The sequence below is a fragment of the Stylophora pistillata genome, chromosome 5 (assembly GCF_964205215.1).
Source record: "Stylophora pistillata chromosome 5, jaStyPist1.2, whole genome shotgun sequence".
NCBI lineage: Eukaryota > Metazoa > Cnidaria > Anthozoa > Scleractinia > Pocilloporidae > Stylophora > Stylophora pistillata.
In genome coordinates this window covers 36,364,166-36,378,236 of record NC_142523.1, presented here as the reverse complement: position 1 = coordinate 36,378,236, position 14,071 = coordinate 36,364,166, and the positions used below count along the sequence as shown (strand labels likewise).

General features: G+C 37.6%; 1 protein-coding gene and 1 pseudogene across 3 annotated transcripts in view; both read left to right on the top strand.

Annotated features, from left to right (window-relative positions):
• The window catches only part of LOC148731732 (uncharacterized), a 152,897-nt pseudogene extending 142,294 nt beyond the window's left edge, over nucleotides 1-10,603 (top strand). Inside the window, exon 8 of the transcript XR_016001508.1 lies at nucleotides 10,543-10,603. The product of XR_016001508.1 is annotated as an uncharacterized LOC148731732 (transcript). The remainder of the gene's footprint in view (nucleotides 1-10,542) is intronic.
• Nucleotides 52-11,471, top strand: LOC148731731 (uncharacterized). Of its 2 annotated transcripts, XR_016002027.1 has the most exons (6): nucleotides 52-336; nucleotides 3,711-4,212; nucleotides 4,946-5,253; nucleotides 9,132-9,173; nucleotides 9,612-10,636; nucleotides 10,969-11,471. XR_016002027.1 is itself a non-coding variant. In XM_088762072.1 (5 exons), the coding sequence occupies exons 3-5, from the start codon at nucleotides 5,143-5,145 to the stop codon at nucleotides 9,798-9,800; spliced, it is 342 nt and encodes a 113-aa protein (XP_088618198.1). In that variant the 5' UTR covers nucleotides 52-336; nucleotides 3,711-4,212; nucleotides 4,946-5,142; the 3' UTR covers nucleotides 9,801-11,471. The 2 variants fall into 2 exon arrangements, 1 of the variants encoding a protein (XP_088618198.1); XM_088762072.1 differs by having other exon boundaries at nucleotides 9,612-11,471.
• Nucleotides 11,472-14,071: the final 2,600 nt, after the last annotated feature.

Genomic DNA, 14,071 nt, shown 5'->3' with positions numbered 1-14,071 from the left:
CCCAAAATATCCACGTGATCATGCCCGAGATCAGAAACAAAAAAAATTTCAATTAGCGCTCATCTTTAAATGTACTTTTCATCTGCGGACTGCAGTTACGTTGTTATTTCTCTTCTTGACTGATTAGCTTAAAACAACATCCCTAAAAAAGATGGATTTTTACCGTCGTTCGATGGGAAGACGAGAACAGCATGAGTATTTAAGATGAAAAGCAAGTTGTTGGCGCCGTGGAGTTAAAAAGAAGGGACAACAGTTCACATATCGACTACATCGTAGTACAAACAAGTAACAAGGGTCGAGCGGCCATTTATAAAGCTACGATTTTGAAAGTTGGTGGTGAGTATAAATTGCGATATTCAGTACGTGATCAAAACTGAGAATCGACTCGGTCAGTTGCATGCGACAGTTTCTTAAGCTTACGCTTAAAAATGAATCAAATCTATCAGTAAGCTAAAGGTTTCAGGATAATTATTTTATTTTAGTCACGTTCGACAATCTGCGACCCCAGCAAAAAAAGACACAGCTGCTAAGCCAGCAGTTTAGGATAACTTTATTACAACTTGTTGTTACAGTTACAACACGATTCTGATTAAAAAATCAATTATTTAACTGTTATTAAGCCCTAGCTTCACTCCCAAGAGTGTTGGGTCAAAATTGAGTAGAAATCTTTGAATTTCGATTTGCAGTTCTAATCAACAAAAACAAACAGTATACATGAAAATGCTGCTTGGCAGCTTACATTTGAATGCTAACGCACAAGTGTTTTATCCAAAGAAATTACAACCACAAAAAATTGAGTCAAAGCCTGCCTCTCACAGGAAAGGATAAATGCCATTTGTATCATTTTGTGACTGATAGTATTTATTGCAATAAACATAATTCAAGTTAATGTATTTCATGGAAAGGAATCAACAGATTTTATTCACAATTTTTGTCAAACCAAATTGAATGATTGACTAGGACTATTTTAAATAAATAGCTGAAATCGAGGGTAGTTTTTATGAAGTTTTCAAGAAAAGAAAAATAAATTAAATTTCACTGTAATATTACTACACGTTGATGTTAATATACCATAGAATATAAAATGTTTTACATCTAAACCTGGGTTAAACATGTAAATAAATTTCATTTGACTAATTGAATTTTTAGTTGGAAGTTAATGCATGTATTAATTTTATATTTAGTTATCTCAAAGTTTTCCTTAAATTCCCAGTAATTCTTGAACATTCTTAGAAATTCCTGCAAATTCCTCGGAATTTGTGGCAAGTTTTTAGATTTATAGTCTTTCAGGGGAGTGATTGGTGCTCTGAGTTGGAATTCATAGGAATTGCCTAGAAATCCAAGTCCTGTTGGCTATGAACTTGGAATTTCTGGGTATTTCTAGATTTTTAGAACCAGAGGGGTTGCAGTTGGGAATTTCCATTCAGAATTTACCTTGAAAACTCACACCTCTTATTCCTAGACATAAATACTTAGGAATCTGTGGATAATCCTAGGAATTCCAAAATCCATTTTGTAAGGGGGGTTCAAAAGGGGGTTAACATTGATCTAACATAGGTTAACCTTGGTTTTAAATTTCTCTAAACTGACAGAAAAAAATGCAAATGAAACACTCCTTTGCAAAGCTACTAAAAGTAAATTAAAAAATTTATTCTAACTCCAGTGTAGGTTAATTTTGTTTTGAACAACCTGGCCCAACAGGTATTTTAAATCCCAATGCAGACTCTTCTTCCCTTCCCCTAGTGGAGGACATTTCTTTACAGTTGGTGACACAGGTTTTGTTTGTCATCAAATGAAGCAATAGGCTGTATCCTTTTGTTTTTTTGTGATTTTTAAAATTTATCACTTCAATCTCTGTAACAGCCTATTTGGGCCAACAACCCATTATTGAACAAGAATCTACAGTCAGTGATATCAGTAAACAAAATGCAAACAAAAAGGAATCCTCTGATGTGACTGTCAGTCACAGGGAGGCCAATCTTCAACAGAACAACACGATGAAGCACTAGTCCCACCTGCTTCTTTCAATATTGAATCTTCCTTGAACAAGAAGGACTTGATGGATTGTATCAAAGGCACCATATATGGAAATTGTTCTGGGGATGCGATAGGATTTTTAAAGGGTGAACTGCCACATAGAAAATAATTATGCTTGCCAAATTTCCAGAGTCAAATGCATGCAATTTTTCTAACCTTCATTAATAATAATATTATGATAATAATAATAATAATAATAATAATAATAATAATTATAATAATAATAAATGCCTTCATTGCTCATGAGATAAAAATACCTATCTAATGTTACAGGATGAAAGGATTAAAAGTTCAGCTAAATTATAATAAAAAGATTAAAAATGTGAGAAACTAGTTACATATATCTGGCATAAAATATCATAAAAGGTTCTATTTAAAAATTAATCTATTTACAAATGTGTTCTTATAACATTCTGTGTTTATGTTGGGCATTTGGCAGTTTTTACATCTAAGCTTGTTGGTTAAATTGTTTTTTCTTACAGTAAGCTTACCTCAGAGGGTGGTTATCAGGCTGTTTAACTTTTTAAAAAATCACTTTTAATTGTGTTTTCTTGTAGTAATGATCTAGTCAATCTCATTACCCAAATTTCTGAAAATCTTACAAGTTCTGAACACTATCAAAGCTTTTGCAAGGAATCAATCAAATGAAAGTTTCATGCCTTTACGTGGGGCATGGTTACCCATATTGCCTGAGCCAGAGGCTCATGTATGAAATGCAAGACAACAACCCACCCATCCCACCCCAGGGGAGGACATCCATCACACAGTAATCTCGTGCATGGGAAATTAATGTCTCCTACCCCTAACCCTGCAGGAGACACGACCTCCATTTATTCATCCCTATCCGAGAAGCCTAGAATATCTAACCATTTCTAGATGTTATAAAAAGGCAGCATATTCTTCTCAGTTATTTTAAGACCTTGAGTGTTGGTCTGGGCAGGGGAAGCTGTAATTCTTGATGTCATCTTGAAACACAAGGTTAACCTTGTAAGGTCCCTTTTGCTTGCATTAGTCATGCCTCATATGTTAAACATCAGTATGCATATTCTCCATACTGTTTTCTAAAACATTCCCATGATCCTCATGCAGATGAGAATTTGTTAATCAAACTGTTGGGTAGTCCTTTCAGCCTTAAGGCAGCAACTTTTACTTCATTTTACATTGATTAAAATAAATCTCTGATGAAGAAGTAAACAATTACACTATAGAAAAACTGTGGAAGAAATTTTTGTTGCAAAGCAGCCCCTTCCCATTTTTCCTGTGTAAATGCTCAAAGGCTTGTCCAAACTTAAGACATTTTAACTGAATACTGTATTTACCTGTGTATAAATCGACCTTTTATGACCAGAAATATCAGCTCAAAAAATCACCTTTGACTTATACACGGGTCATACACAAAAACCTGACCCAAACAATCCAAGAAATTAGCGTAACAATTCTCAGTGTGGGCATAATCTAACAAAACAACATGGTGTTCACAATAACTTGGTGGCCAACGATAATTTCTTATTTGCTTTCTGCTTTCAAACTAGTGTTAACAGACTTAGTTTCAAAGTATCTTTGATTGCCTCTTCCTCAAGCTCCCAAAGTATGAGAGGTTATAATTGTGAACCTTCACCTCCTCAGACTCCATTACTCAGTAATAAGGCTATATTATTATATGATTCTTACAGATTTACAGTAAGACACACTTTGTAAAGAAAGTAAAGGAGTTTTTCAATGCAAGTCAAGATAGGATACGTTTGGAATATGATATGAAGTTCAAGGATGTTCACTGGTGGAGATGGGACAGTGGAGACTGGACAGATGAGTCAGATCAAATGATTTTGATTTTGTAGTCTCCATCACTTTTTCAATAGCTCATCCTTGAGCTCTACTGCAAAGAGCCCCCTGGCACAAGTAAAGACTTTAAGGCAGTAAGGGCTCTAGATTGACTTGAGGTAAACCATCATAATAGATAAAAATAATATGTGACCTATTTTGAATACTGATTTGGACTAACTTGGCTTTTTGATTTCTTGCAGTTGGTTCCTGTTGATTTTGCCCAAAAAACAATTAGATTTTGGAGCAGAAAGGGTTTTCCAGAGCTAGGTGATAGTGGTGGGATGGGAATTGGCAGCACTGCATAATTATGGTGTTCTGCATCACCCTGACTTTCTTACTGATCCACACAAGGTACAGAGCAATGAGGGCAGTCAGTAGTTTGCCCTGGCCTGCTTAAGTAAATATACATGTAATTAATAACAATTTAATATTTATATTGTGCAAATTAACATTGGGATATGATCAAATGCACATCAGAATGTTTCATGGTGGACTTAACAGACTGCTTGCTGCAGTTTACAATTTTTTGTGAAGACTAATTTTAATAGATGCCCCCAATTTCAATAAACAGGCCAGACCACAACAGTGGGAACTACATTCCCTACTCCCCTGGTCTGGGGATCAAACCCTCAACCTCCCGCACAGCAGTCCAGCGCTCTACCACTTGAGCTAACCAGGTGGCATAATGAACACTTTTACCCCTGAGATCATGTTTAGTAATTCTCATTACTGTCTGCCATACAATTCTTATAGTGTTAGTTTAGAGAATTTGGCATTGGATCATCCTTCACATTTCTGGGATCAGAAAGTGCAGTTATCACTGATATTCTTACCCCATTTTGATGACTGCCGTTATCTATTACTGTGCAGAAACATGGCAAGAGCTTCAATTGCTGATCATTTCCTTCATTCTCATAACTTTAATGTATGATTTTGGGCTAATGTTCCAAGGAGAAATTAGATGCTAATCACTCTGAGGGGTAATCATGCATTTGTCTTCCAATAGATCACGAGTAACAACCGATCAAAGCGCGTGAATAATTCAGCTTGTCAGGTAAACTTACTGCTTAATCTTTGTTCTCAGGCAGCCGAGTACGTCTGGGAATCTTGAGGTCGCTTTGTAGCTCAAACCGGAGGAGTCATGCGCACTTCAATTCTAGGAGTTCACAACTTTGGCGACATACGGATGCAGTGATAGAGAACACAAAGGCAGCATGTAAAGTCACCCATGCAGACCCAAGATGCATCGCGTCCTGTGTTGCCGTGACAACAGCCATTGCAATGATGTTGCAAGGAAAGCATTTTGTGGAGGAGTCTGGAAGCTATGATGCTGCGGCATTGATAAAGGAGGCTTTTGGTTATGCCTGTGCCACACTTGAAACTGTCGAGCAGGTAATGTTCGTTCATGTGTTATTGCATCCTCGGAGACCCACGGGCTGTGGGTCGATTTCAAGTTAGGGCATGAATAGCCCCTGGGGACATTGTCTTACAAGACTAGTTCCAAACGGTCGCAGTCGTTCTGCCATCTGATTGGTGCCAGAAAATCTTTGTGTTTTTCTGCCCAATCAGAGTGAAGTGTGCCTTGGAGTCCTTTCGTGTGTTGTAACACGGACAAATACTAACAGCTCAGCTGCTCGCTATGTTTGTTTGGGCCGTGTGATGGAGAATTGCTTGAGGTGAAAAGTTTCAGTCTCAGCACACAATGTAAGAGAAATCGATCAGATTGTCCGCGAAAATCTTACCGGAAATTATAGTGAATACTTTCGCAGGTATCACTAGAGAACGTGTTTTAAAGTTTGCGAGGTTTGTATCAACACGATGGTGGCAGTCATTGATATGTCGCTTTAAACGTTAAACGAGATTTGAGCTTAAATCTTTCTAGACTTTTTGCATAATTTGCTGTGACTGAAACTTTGCCAGTCCCGTGAAGTTATTTCGTCACAGATCTTGTGGAACAGTTTGCTTTGAAAATATTATTTGTTTATAAAAAAATTTCAAATGTAGATGTTCAGGTAACATTAGTATTAATGATATGTAAGGCCGTCCTTCGAAAACGAGACGGTACGACTTTTCTTATGTTCTTCTTGAACGAATCTAGAGTTTCTATCGTTCTTAGGTGTCTTGGTAACTTCGACCAGATGAGAGGTCCCATATATTTAATAGAATTCCTACCAAATCTTACAGTTTCGAATCTTGGCAGTTCGAAGTCACTGTTCCGTAAATCATACGGAGTGTTCTTTATATTAAATAAGTCAGAAATATTCTCGGGTACGAGACTGTGCTTAACTTTAAACATCAAAGTGGCAATGTCTTGTAGGCGCCGATTGTACAACGTCGGTAGTTTGGCGCGACTTAGCAGTTCTTGATAGGACGCTGATCTAGTTTTGTACAAAGCCCTAAGTGCTCGCTCCTGAATCCGCTCAAGCTTTCTCCGTTCCGATGCATTACAAAAGTGCCATACTAGATGACAGTAGGTTAGATAGGGCAGAATTGAAGACCTGTAAAGTGATAGTTTAGCATTACAGGGTATTAAATTGCGTAGCCGCACTAGGACCCCTACTTTTTGACTGGCCTTGGAGCATAGATCACTGATATAACTAGTAAACTCAATTTTCATCGATTTGAACTCCTAAAAGCCGTATTTCCCCCATTCTCTCAATAGTATGACCGTCAACAGAAAAGTTATCGGTCCTCAAAAATTTTCAATCATTCCAATAAACTTTCAAACTTACGTTGAAGTACAGCCAGCGCCCGACCCTCATGGGTGCATCTGCTGCCTGGTTATTAAGGTCGATCGTCTCCACTTCGATATCCATATCTCCCGGCATGCATTGTTTAACGGGATTCTCGATTCCGTGTTCTATCACATTCTTGGTGAGAACGCAGGAAAGACCATTCTGGCAACTGCAATCTCCTTCCTGGCCACAGAAAAGGAGTGACGAGAGCAGAATAAAAATTCTCATCCGGTGAATTATAATTCAAAGTGAACTTGCCACCCGCTTTGCCGTATGACGAGCGAGCTTAATGAAGAGGTAACCTTACAGCTAAATAAATTCTTAGGAAGTTTGTTCTTCTTTCTTCTTCTTTGTTTTTTACTAACTTAGAGAGGCATCGATTTTCTTTTTCTTTGCCAGTCGCTAATAATGACACAAAACTAGTATAACCTTGGTCTCTAAAAGATTCACTCTATTGTAGTGTCACCTGGCAGGACGCTACAAAACGCAAGTCTCTTCATGAAAAGTATTCGAAGCATATATGTGGTAGAATTGTTGTAGAAAATTTGAGTTACCAGACTTCTTAAAGACAGCATTCTATGGCATTGAACAATAAAATAATCTAATTAAGGTGTTTACTCACCGGCTTCTTACAAACTGAAAGTTCAGGAAGTTCTGAACATCCCTGAAGAAAAAGAAAAGAACAACATGTACAAGAAATGTGTAGAGTAATTGGAATCGGACATTTTACTCGATGAGTACAAACGACGACAACAAACAGAACAGAAAGAGACTCATATCTGGTTTCCAAGTTTGCTCACAAGTTTAAAAAAGATGTGTGTTTTGTCTTTGTTTCCAGCTTTCCTTGAATGTGCGCGTCGTATAAAATAAAAGAAGTTCTGTGAAGTATTTGATAATGAATTATTTAAAGATTTAAAAAAGCAGAAAACACGCCGTTTTGCCAGCAAATACTCTGTTCCAGTTTGATAGAATTAAACTCAGTTTTAGCGGTACGTGTCTAAAGTTGAAATAGAAGATGATGTTCAGTAGCGACATGTGTCTTAAATTCCTCAAAGCTCACCAAAGCAAGTGAAATGCTTCAGCTCAAAATTAGTATGGCAGTCATCATGTTTCTTTCGTTTAACTAAAAGAGCCGAAAGTATACAACTGGGATGTAGTTCACACTCTAACGGGACGTTCCAACTGAAACGTTGTTCGTTATACTTCACTACTGAAGTACAGTATTTTCACAGATATTATTAAAAAAAAGCAAGAGTACTTTTAAACCTCTTACGTAAACGAACATTTTCAATGTGATAATGTGTTTTTTCAACTGTTTGTACCCATACGCCGCAAGGGTCATGATCGAAACGCATGCGAGTGGAACCCTTGATGCAAGACAAGGGATTTCCATCATATCCACGCATAATAGCATTATTTCATGTGTCGTAAGACTAAAAAAAATTAAATTGTAAGGAAGTATTCATCTCTACAGCAGAGACACATCCGACGTATACTAGGACGACAAGTTCTTTGCACGCTAACCTTTGTATCGCCTTAGGTTGTTTAAGCCAGTTACTGATAACCGTTGTAGTAGTTAAGTGTGCAGTACACTTTTTCAAAGTATCAACGCATATTGAGGACGTTTCTTTTTTTCTAATGGCAAGTTATCTTCATGTCTTTTTCTTTCATTCTTAGCGTAAAAGATATAGTTATCAAAGTTAGTAAAAAATTAGTGATTCATCTATTTTTTTTTTTAAGATTTTCGATTGTAAAAAACTTCGTTAAGCCACCCAAAACAGTACTCAAGAGGTTTAGAGAAACGGACTAAATCGAGGTAAATATTTGTGCTTAAGAATAAGAAAGGCCCTCACCCCATCTGTTCTTCCGCTGACCCCTTAATCGAAAGTCGAGCAATGGTTTCGCTGTACGTGGCTCAACCCTAAGCAAGACCTTTCGACTCAGCGCTTTGGCGGCTAAAAGCTAGGAGGACTCAGCACAAATCAGACATGACTAAATTGGCATTGCAGCTGAACAACTTTGCACTGCGTTAAGAGCTCCTTTCTGCCAACACAAAAAATTATCCAACACTAACGCACTGAGTGTTGTCTCCTAAACTGCTTTACTCAACACGCAGTTGGGCAAGCTTCGTTTCATTTTCGTTTAAACGCGCTGTTTGAAATACTTAGCCTCATTTTGCACTCCTTGAGATAAATTGCAAAACATACCACTTCAAAATTTTTCTCGGAAACTTTAAGAGCACGGCGCGAGGGCCTCTAGTCACAATTTGTTTCATCAAGATCATAGCCTCTACATCGTGAGCGATTCAAATTCCATTCACTCAAACTCAAGCCATGAAGATCTTCCTTTTTCTAAGCCTCTGTGCCACTGTTAGTCTGGTGAGATTCCAAAAGTTGAAACGTTTCATTTCTTTTAATATTCCATCTTTTCCCTCTCAGTAGAATGAAGAGAATCACTAACTCATATCCCTAACCAAATCACGCGTTTTGTGAACTTTCTTTGAAGAGTCAATTTAGATGCTTGTGTTTCTTTCAGGGATGCTCAAATCTTCCTGAACTTGCAGCCTGTAACAGAGAGGTGAGCCCAAAACAGATTTCTTATTCTTCATGGTGTTGATAAATATTTGTGGTAATAATGCTTGTAGTCACTTTGATGGCTTAGAGATATTTTCAATTAAGCGTCGAAAGAAATGCAGGATTCCTTGGTTCTGCTTAAACTTCACCTGGTGATTGGTTCAGAAAACTCTCGCCACTACTTTTAAGAACCTAGATTAAAAGCTGAAATATAACGAAAAGTGGCTTTTCCTCCCAGATTGTCGTAAGAGGGGGGAGGGGAGGGGAGCATTACAGCCCGTCCCACCGCTCTTATTCCGCCACCAAAAGCTTCTGCCTCAAGGTCTCTAAGACTGTTGTGTTGCAAAGCATTGTGGTCCTCGAGGCTGTTAGTGCAGGTGTCTCTCTGTGTCTCAGTTCATAACGTATTAGTTACACCTACGTCACGTGATTCTTGTACCAGGATGCAGTCTGCAGCTGTCAAACCGGTCTGTACTGTATTCTGACTAAAAAGTTGGTCTACCAAGGACAAATGACCGACGTCAAACAGTGCATGCCAGAAGGGATGGAGATAGAAGTGGAAACAGTCGATCGTGACGGGGAAGGTGCCGTGGCTCCCATGAAGAAGAAACGTTTTTTGTTTAATGGGTAGGGGGGATTTAATTGAAATAATTGGGTTAACCATAGAACCATACATAGCTAGTGAGTCTGTTCCTCCTAGGATTGTAAACCAGTCTAAAACAAAAATAAAGGAAGATCATGAAATACACCAGACAAGCGTCGAGCACGTGAAAGGCACGAGCATAAGTCGTGAATTGTTACAGTTTGAGTTGCGTTTAATTGACTGATAAGATCAAGGGATGTACCAACAGCTATATGCACCAAATGACAACAACATATCTCTTTCATGTCTAAAGCTTAGTGTTGCACGAATGTTACTATTGCCAAAAGGTCTGGAGATATGTCACGAATTTATGTCACGAGTTTGGGAAAATATATGACATTTTTTAAAAACATATTTCGACAGTTCTTCTGTCATCTTCAGTTCAAATTTAGACAACTTTGTGCTTTGCATGTTTTTAAAAATGTCGTAGGCTAACATTCTTATCAATAAAGATTTAGAAATGCAAAGACTAGCAAAAACTAACGATAAAAACCGACGTTTCGGTGTCATCATGACGCCATTGTCAAGGAGAAATAAAAAATTCGCGCAAAAGTATTTGTTTAATTAGCTCTTACCATATTTATGCTAATTTAGTGTTACACCTTGCCACAAACTTTATTTTTTATTTCTCCTTGACAATGGCGCCATGATGACACCGAAACGTCAGTTTTTATCGTTAGTTTTTGCTAGTCTTTATAGACTAACATGTTACTATTATTTTGCAAAACAGAGATGTACAACTTAAACTGACTGCAGAGAAGACCAGTGTTGCTTATTGAACAAGAGATGCTGTCATGGAAGTGTTAGGAATTTATTTATTAAATGTAAATTATTTTTTTTATTCTCTTAGGATCAGTGTAGTTCGTGGTTATTTGTATCTGTTACGTAATTTTTATTCTTCACTTGTGTAAACTGTTGTGTAATTAACCTTTATTGTGTATATCAAATAGTTTTCTTCATTCTTTTCGGGCACCTTGCGTCCATGTGTATTTAAGGATTTGGGTGGTTTGGTACGGTGTGGTTTTTTTTTTGAAGAAGTGAGGTGAAGGTTTGTGAGTTACGAGCGAAGAGCGTGGAAAAATTTGAGTCGACGGAGACTCGGCACAGTATCATTTCTGAGAAATTCATTCAGAATAATCGTTCCATTTCACGGTAGAAAACCATTTGCGGGGGAACGAGTGTGCAAAGAATCTACCAGACTGTGAGCTAAAGGAAGAAGAGATAGTAACTAATTCAATAACAAGTCTGAGCGAATCAAGTTACGAGAAGTAAAAGTTGAAAACTGCAAAGTTGTCAGAAGACGAAGCAAAGTTGAAACGAAGGAAACGAGCAAAGTTGAGAACTGGTGAGACAGGAACCTGGTTGGAGAAACGGGAGTTTGGTTTGGCAGGGCACTGTTTGTTGGTGGAGCGTGGTGATTTGTGGACAAGAGAAGAACACGGACGCGGGCGTAAGGTGAAACCCAACCGAACTGAACTAAAAAAAAAAAAAACCTTTTTTTTATCTTAATAGTAATAATCTTGTAAATAGTTTTAGTGTACTGTAGTTTAAGTTAGCGTATTCCTGTAAATTAATTAGAGCATTGTATTATCGTTATTGTTAGTCGCTTTATTGTTTTAATTAGCATAATAAATATCTCTAGGCCTACGTTTAGTTGTATTGTGGCGTGTGTTCTCGGACTCGTTTATGTTCTGTGTTTTGTTTGTGTTAGGGGGCACCCACCTTTGTGGCGCGGATTCGTCACAGATGCTCTCCAAAACTTCCGAAGTACTTCACATGTTATTTAACGGTTAGTTGAAGAATGAAGGTTTGCATTATTTCTTGTAGTCCAGTTGTAATAAAGGCAATAACATCGGTGGGGTATCATTAACAATCTTGTTATCGCTATCCTTATTGTTGCCGTTATCCTTTTGATCGTAATTATTATTATTAGCATCCGCCATTATCATTAGTATCATTAGAACTATTATTATCATTATTATTATTAATATCATTATAAGTAGTGTCAATGGCCTCATCATTATTACTATTGAATAAAGGCTGATAGTTACGAAAGAAACTGTTTGGGGCTGCGTCGGTGGGAGTAACGAAATAATTTGGATATATCAACAAACGTCAGCCTTTGTAATCATTACGGTGGCCAATTTACCATTTCAACTTTGTTGATATATCCAAATTACTATTACTATTGGTTTTGTTCTTATTATCATTATTATTATCATCAGACTCATAATTATAAGCAGTCAGCATCATTATCTAAAATTATCTGTATCATCATCACTGCTGTCATAACCGTAATGAAAATGGAAAAACAAAACAAAACAATACGCCCTCTGATTGGCTGAAAACGAGTGTATTTTTCCATGTATTTGTAACACGATGTATATTACAAACAGTGCGCGTGTGCTGTCATAACTTCGTTTTTCTTGGCTTAATGTGAGGATTTTTTCTTTAAAATTATTAGTAATACCATGATTCGTTGCGCAATTTGATGTAAAAGATAAGCTTTGTAAATTTTTCAGACTAAAAATTGTACTTACCTTACGGTACCGTGCAATGTTTTTGTCTTTGAAAAATTTAGTCCCACTTATTCACACCAAACTGCACTCGAAATCATGTCATTATCCATATTTGTCATTTTTATTATTTTCATTATCGTTTCATTATCATTTCATTATAATAACTATAACCAATAATATTATCTGATTGATTTTTTTCAGCACTTGCACAAGTGTGGTTGCCGTGACGGTTTCATTTGTACCGAAACAGCCTCCGTTACCATCCGTCTGACTGCTATCAAGGTCGCCCTGAGGCAGTGCATGTAACTCGTACCAGTCTCTAGACCGAGACAAAGTAATCAGCCGAGGAGAAGACAAAACTAACCATTTAACGCTTAGAATAATCTCAGCGAAAGGAATAAAGAAAGTCTTCGAGAAAAATCTGGAAATTACTTGTTGAATTCAGTTAACAGACTCTTTACTGTGACCAGTTCACTGACATGCGGCATAAGATTGAAAGTCGATCATTTGTTATCATTCAGCCGAGCAAGGGGAAAAATTGAACAATTCCTGTGCACGTAGGAAATTGTCCCACAGTTCTGAGAACTGTTCATTAAATCTTCTCCAAAGACGATAAAGCGAAAAAAATTCGTTCTCAATTGCAACTTATGAGGTTATCTTTCATTGCCATGACAGCAATCTCCAAAATAAAAAAATTCATAAAGAGGAAGAAGAACAGCCTATCAGAGACTTACATTTTAGGTTAGGTGTCGAATATGAATGAAACAGAGGAAAAAATTCCAGAGTTTTCATCACGTAGTCGTACACCACATTTTTACTTGTTCTACTCAATTGTACACTATTGAAGTAATCTTAAACGCCAGTGGTGTGGCAGGCGAGCGACGGCCTGTGCCTCTCGCGCGAGCTCTTAAGGGGGTCTAGTGGAAGTGAAACAATTTCGTAAAAAAATCCTTTCATTTATATTTTTAGGAAAAATCAAACTAAATAACAAGAAAGAAATGCTGCTCAAAGGTGGTGGGAGGGAAGGGTGGGGGTTACAACCCCCTCAGCCCCTCCCCTGGATCTGTCTCTGATATAAAATCCTTCAACTCTTTGTTCTGAAAGGCCGACAATTTGTCCAACATCATTTCTCAAAAACCTGCAAATTTTGAAAGTAACGCGACATAACACAACCCAATAGCTCTTATTCCTGTTCCGCGCGCGCAGTTTAGTTGGACAGCAGTATCCTATGGTTGCGTAGGCGAAAGCGAGTCTATCGGGTCGAGCTTCCCTGAAGATTACTATCAGGAGTGTAGAAAATATTACATCGCTGTTAAAGTTTAGGTGAAACATAACGGTTAGACACTGTATAGCCTTTGGCTGTACGAGCTGGAGTTCAAAAGAAGATTGTCGCGGCCTCGCATGGAATTCCTTGCCGCTCTCAAACAAAGCTCTTCTCCAGAAATGGCTGGTAAAAATCCGAAGGGAGAACACTCCTTTAAACAAAAATTCCTATCTATGTAGCAAGTATTTTAAGCCTGAGTGCTTTGTAAAGTCTCTAGATTGAAGAAAAGCATACTTACTGCTGACTTCTGATCAAAAAAGGAAGTCCAAAAAGCAATTCTTATGGAAAAAAGCGTTTTTTAACGGAGATACACAACTATGACAAATAGAATATATGAGCGATTTTTTTTCTTTATCTCTCTTTGATTAATATGGGGAAATCCCGTTAAACAGTTTTAGGGGACAATCTCGGAGAAT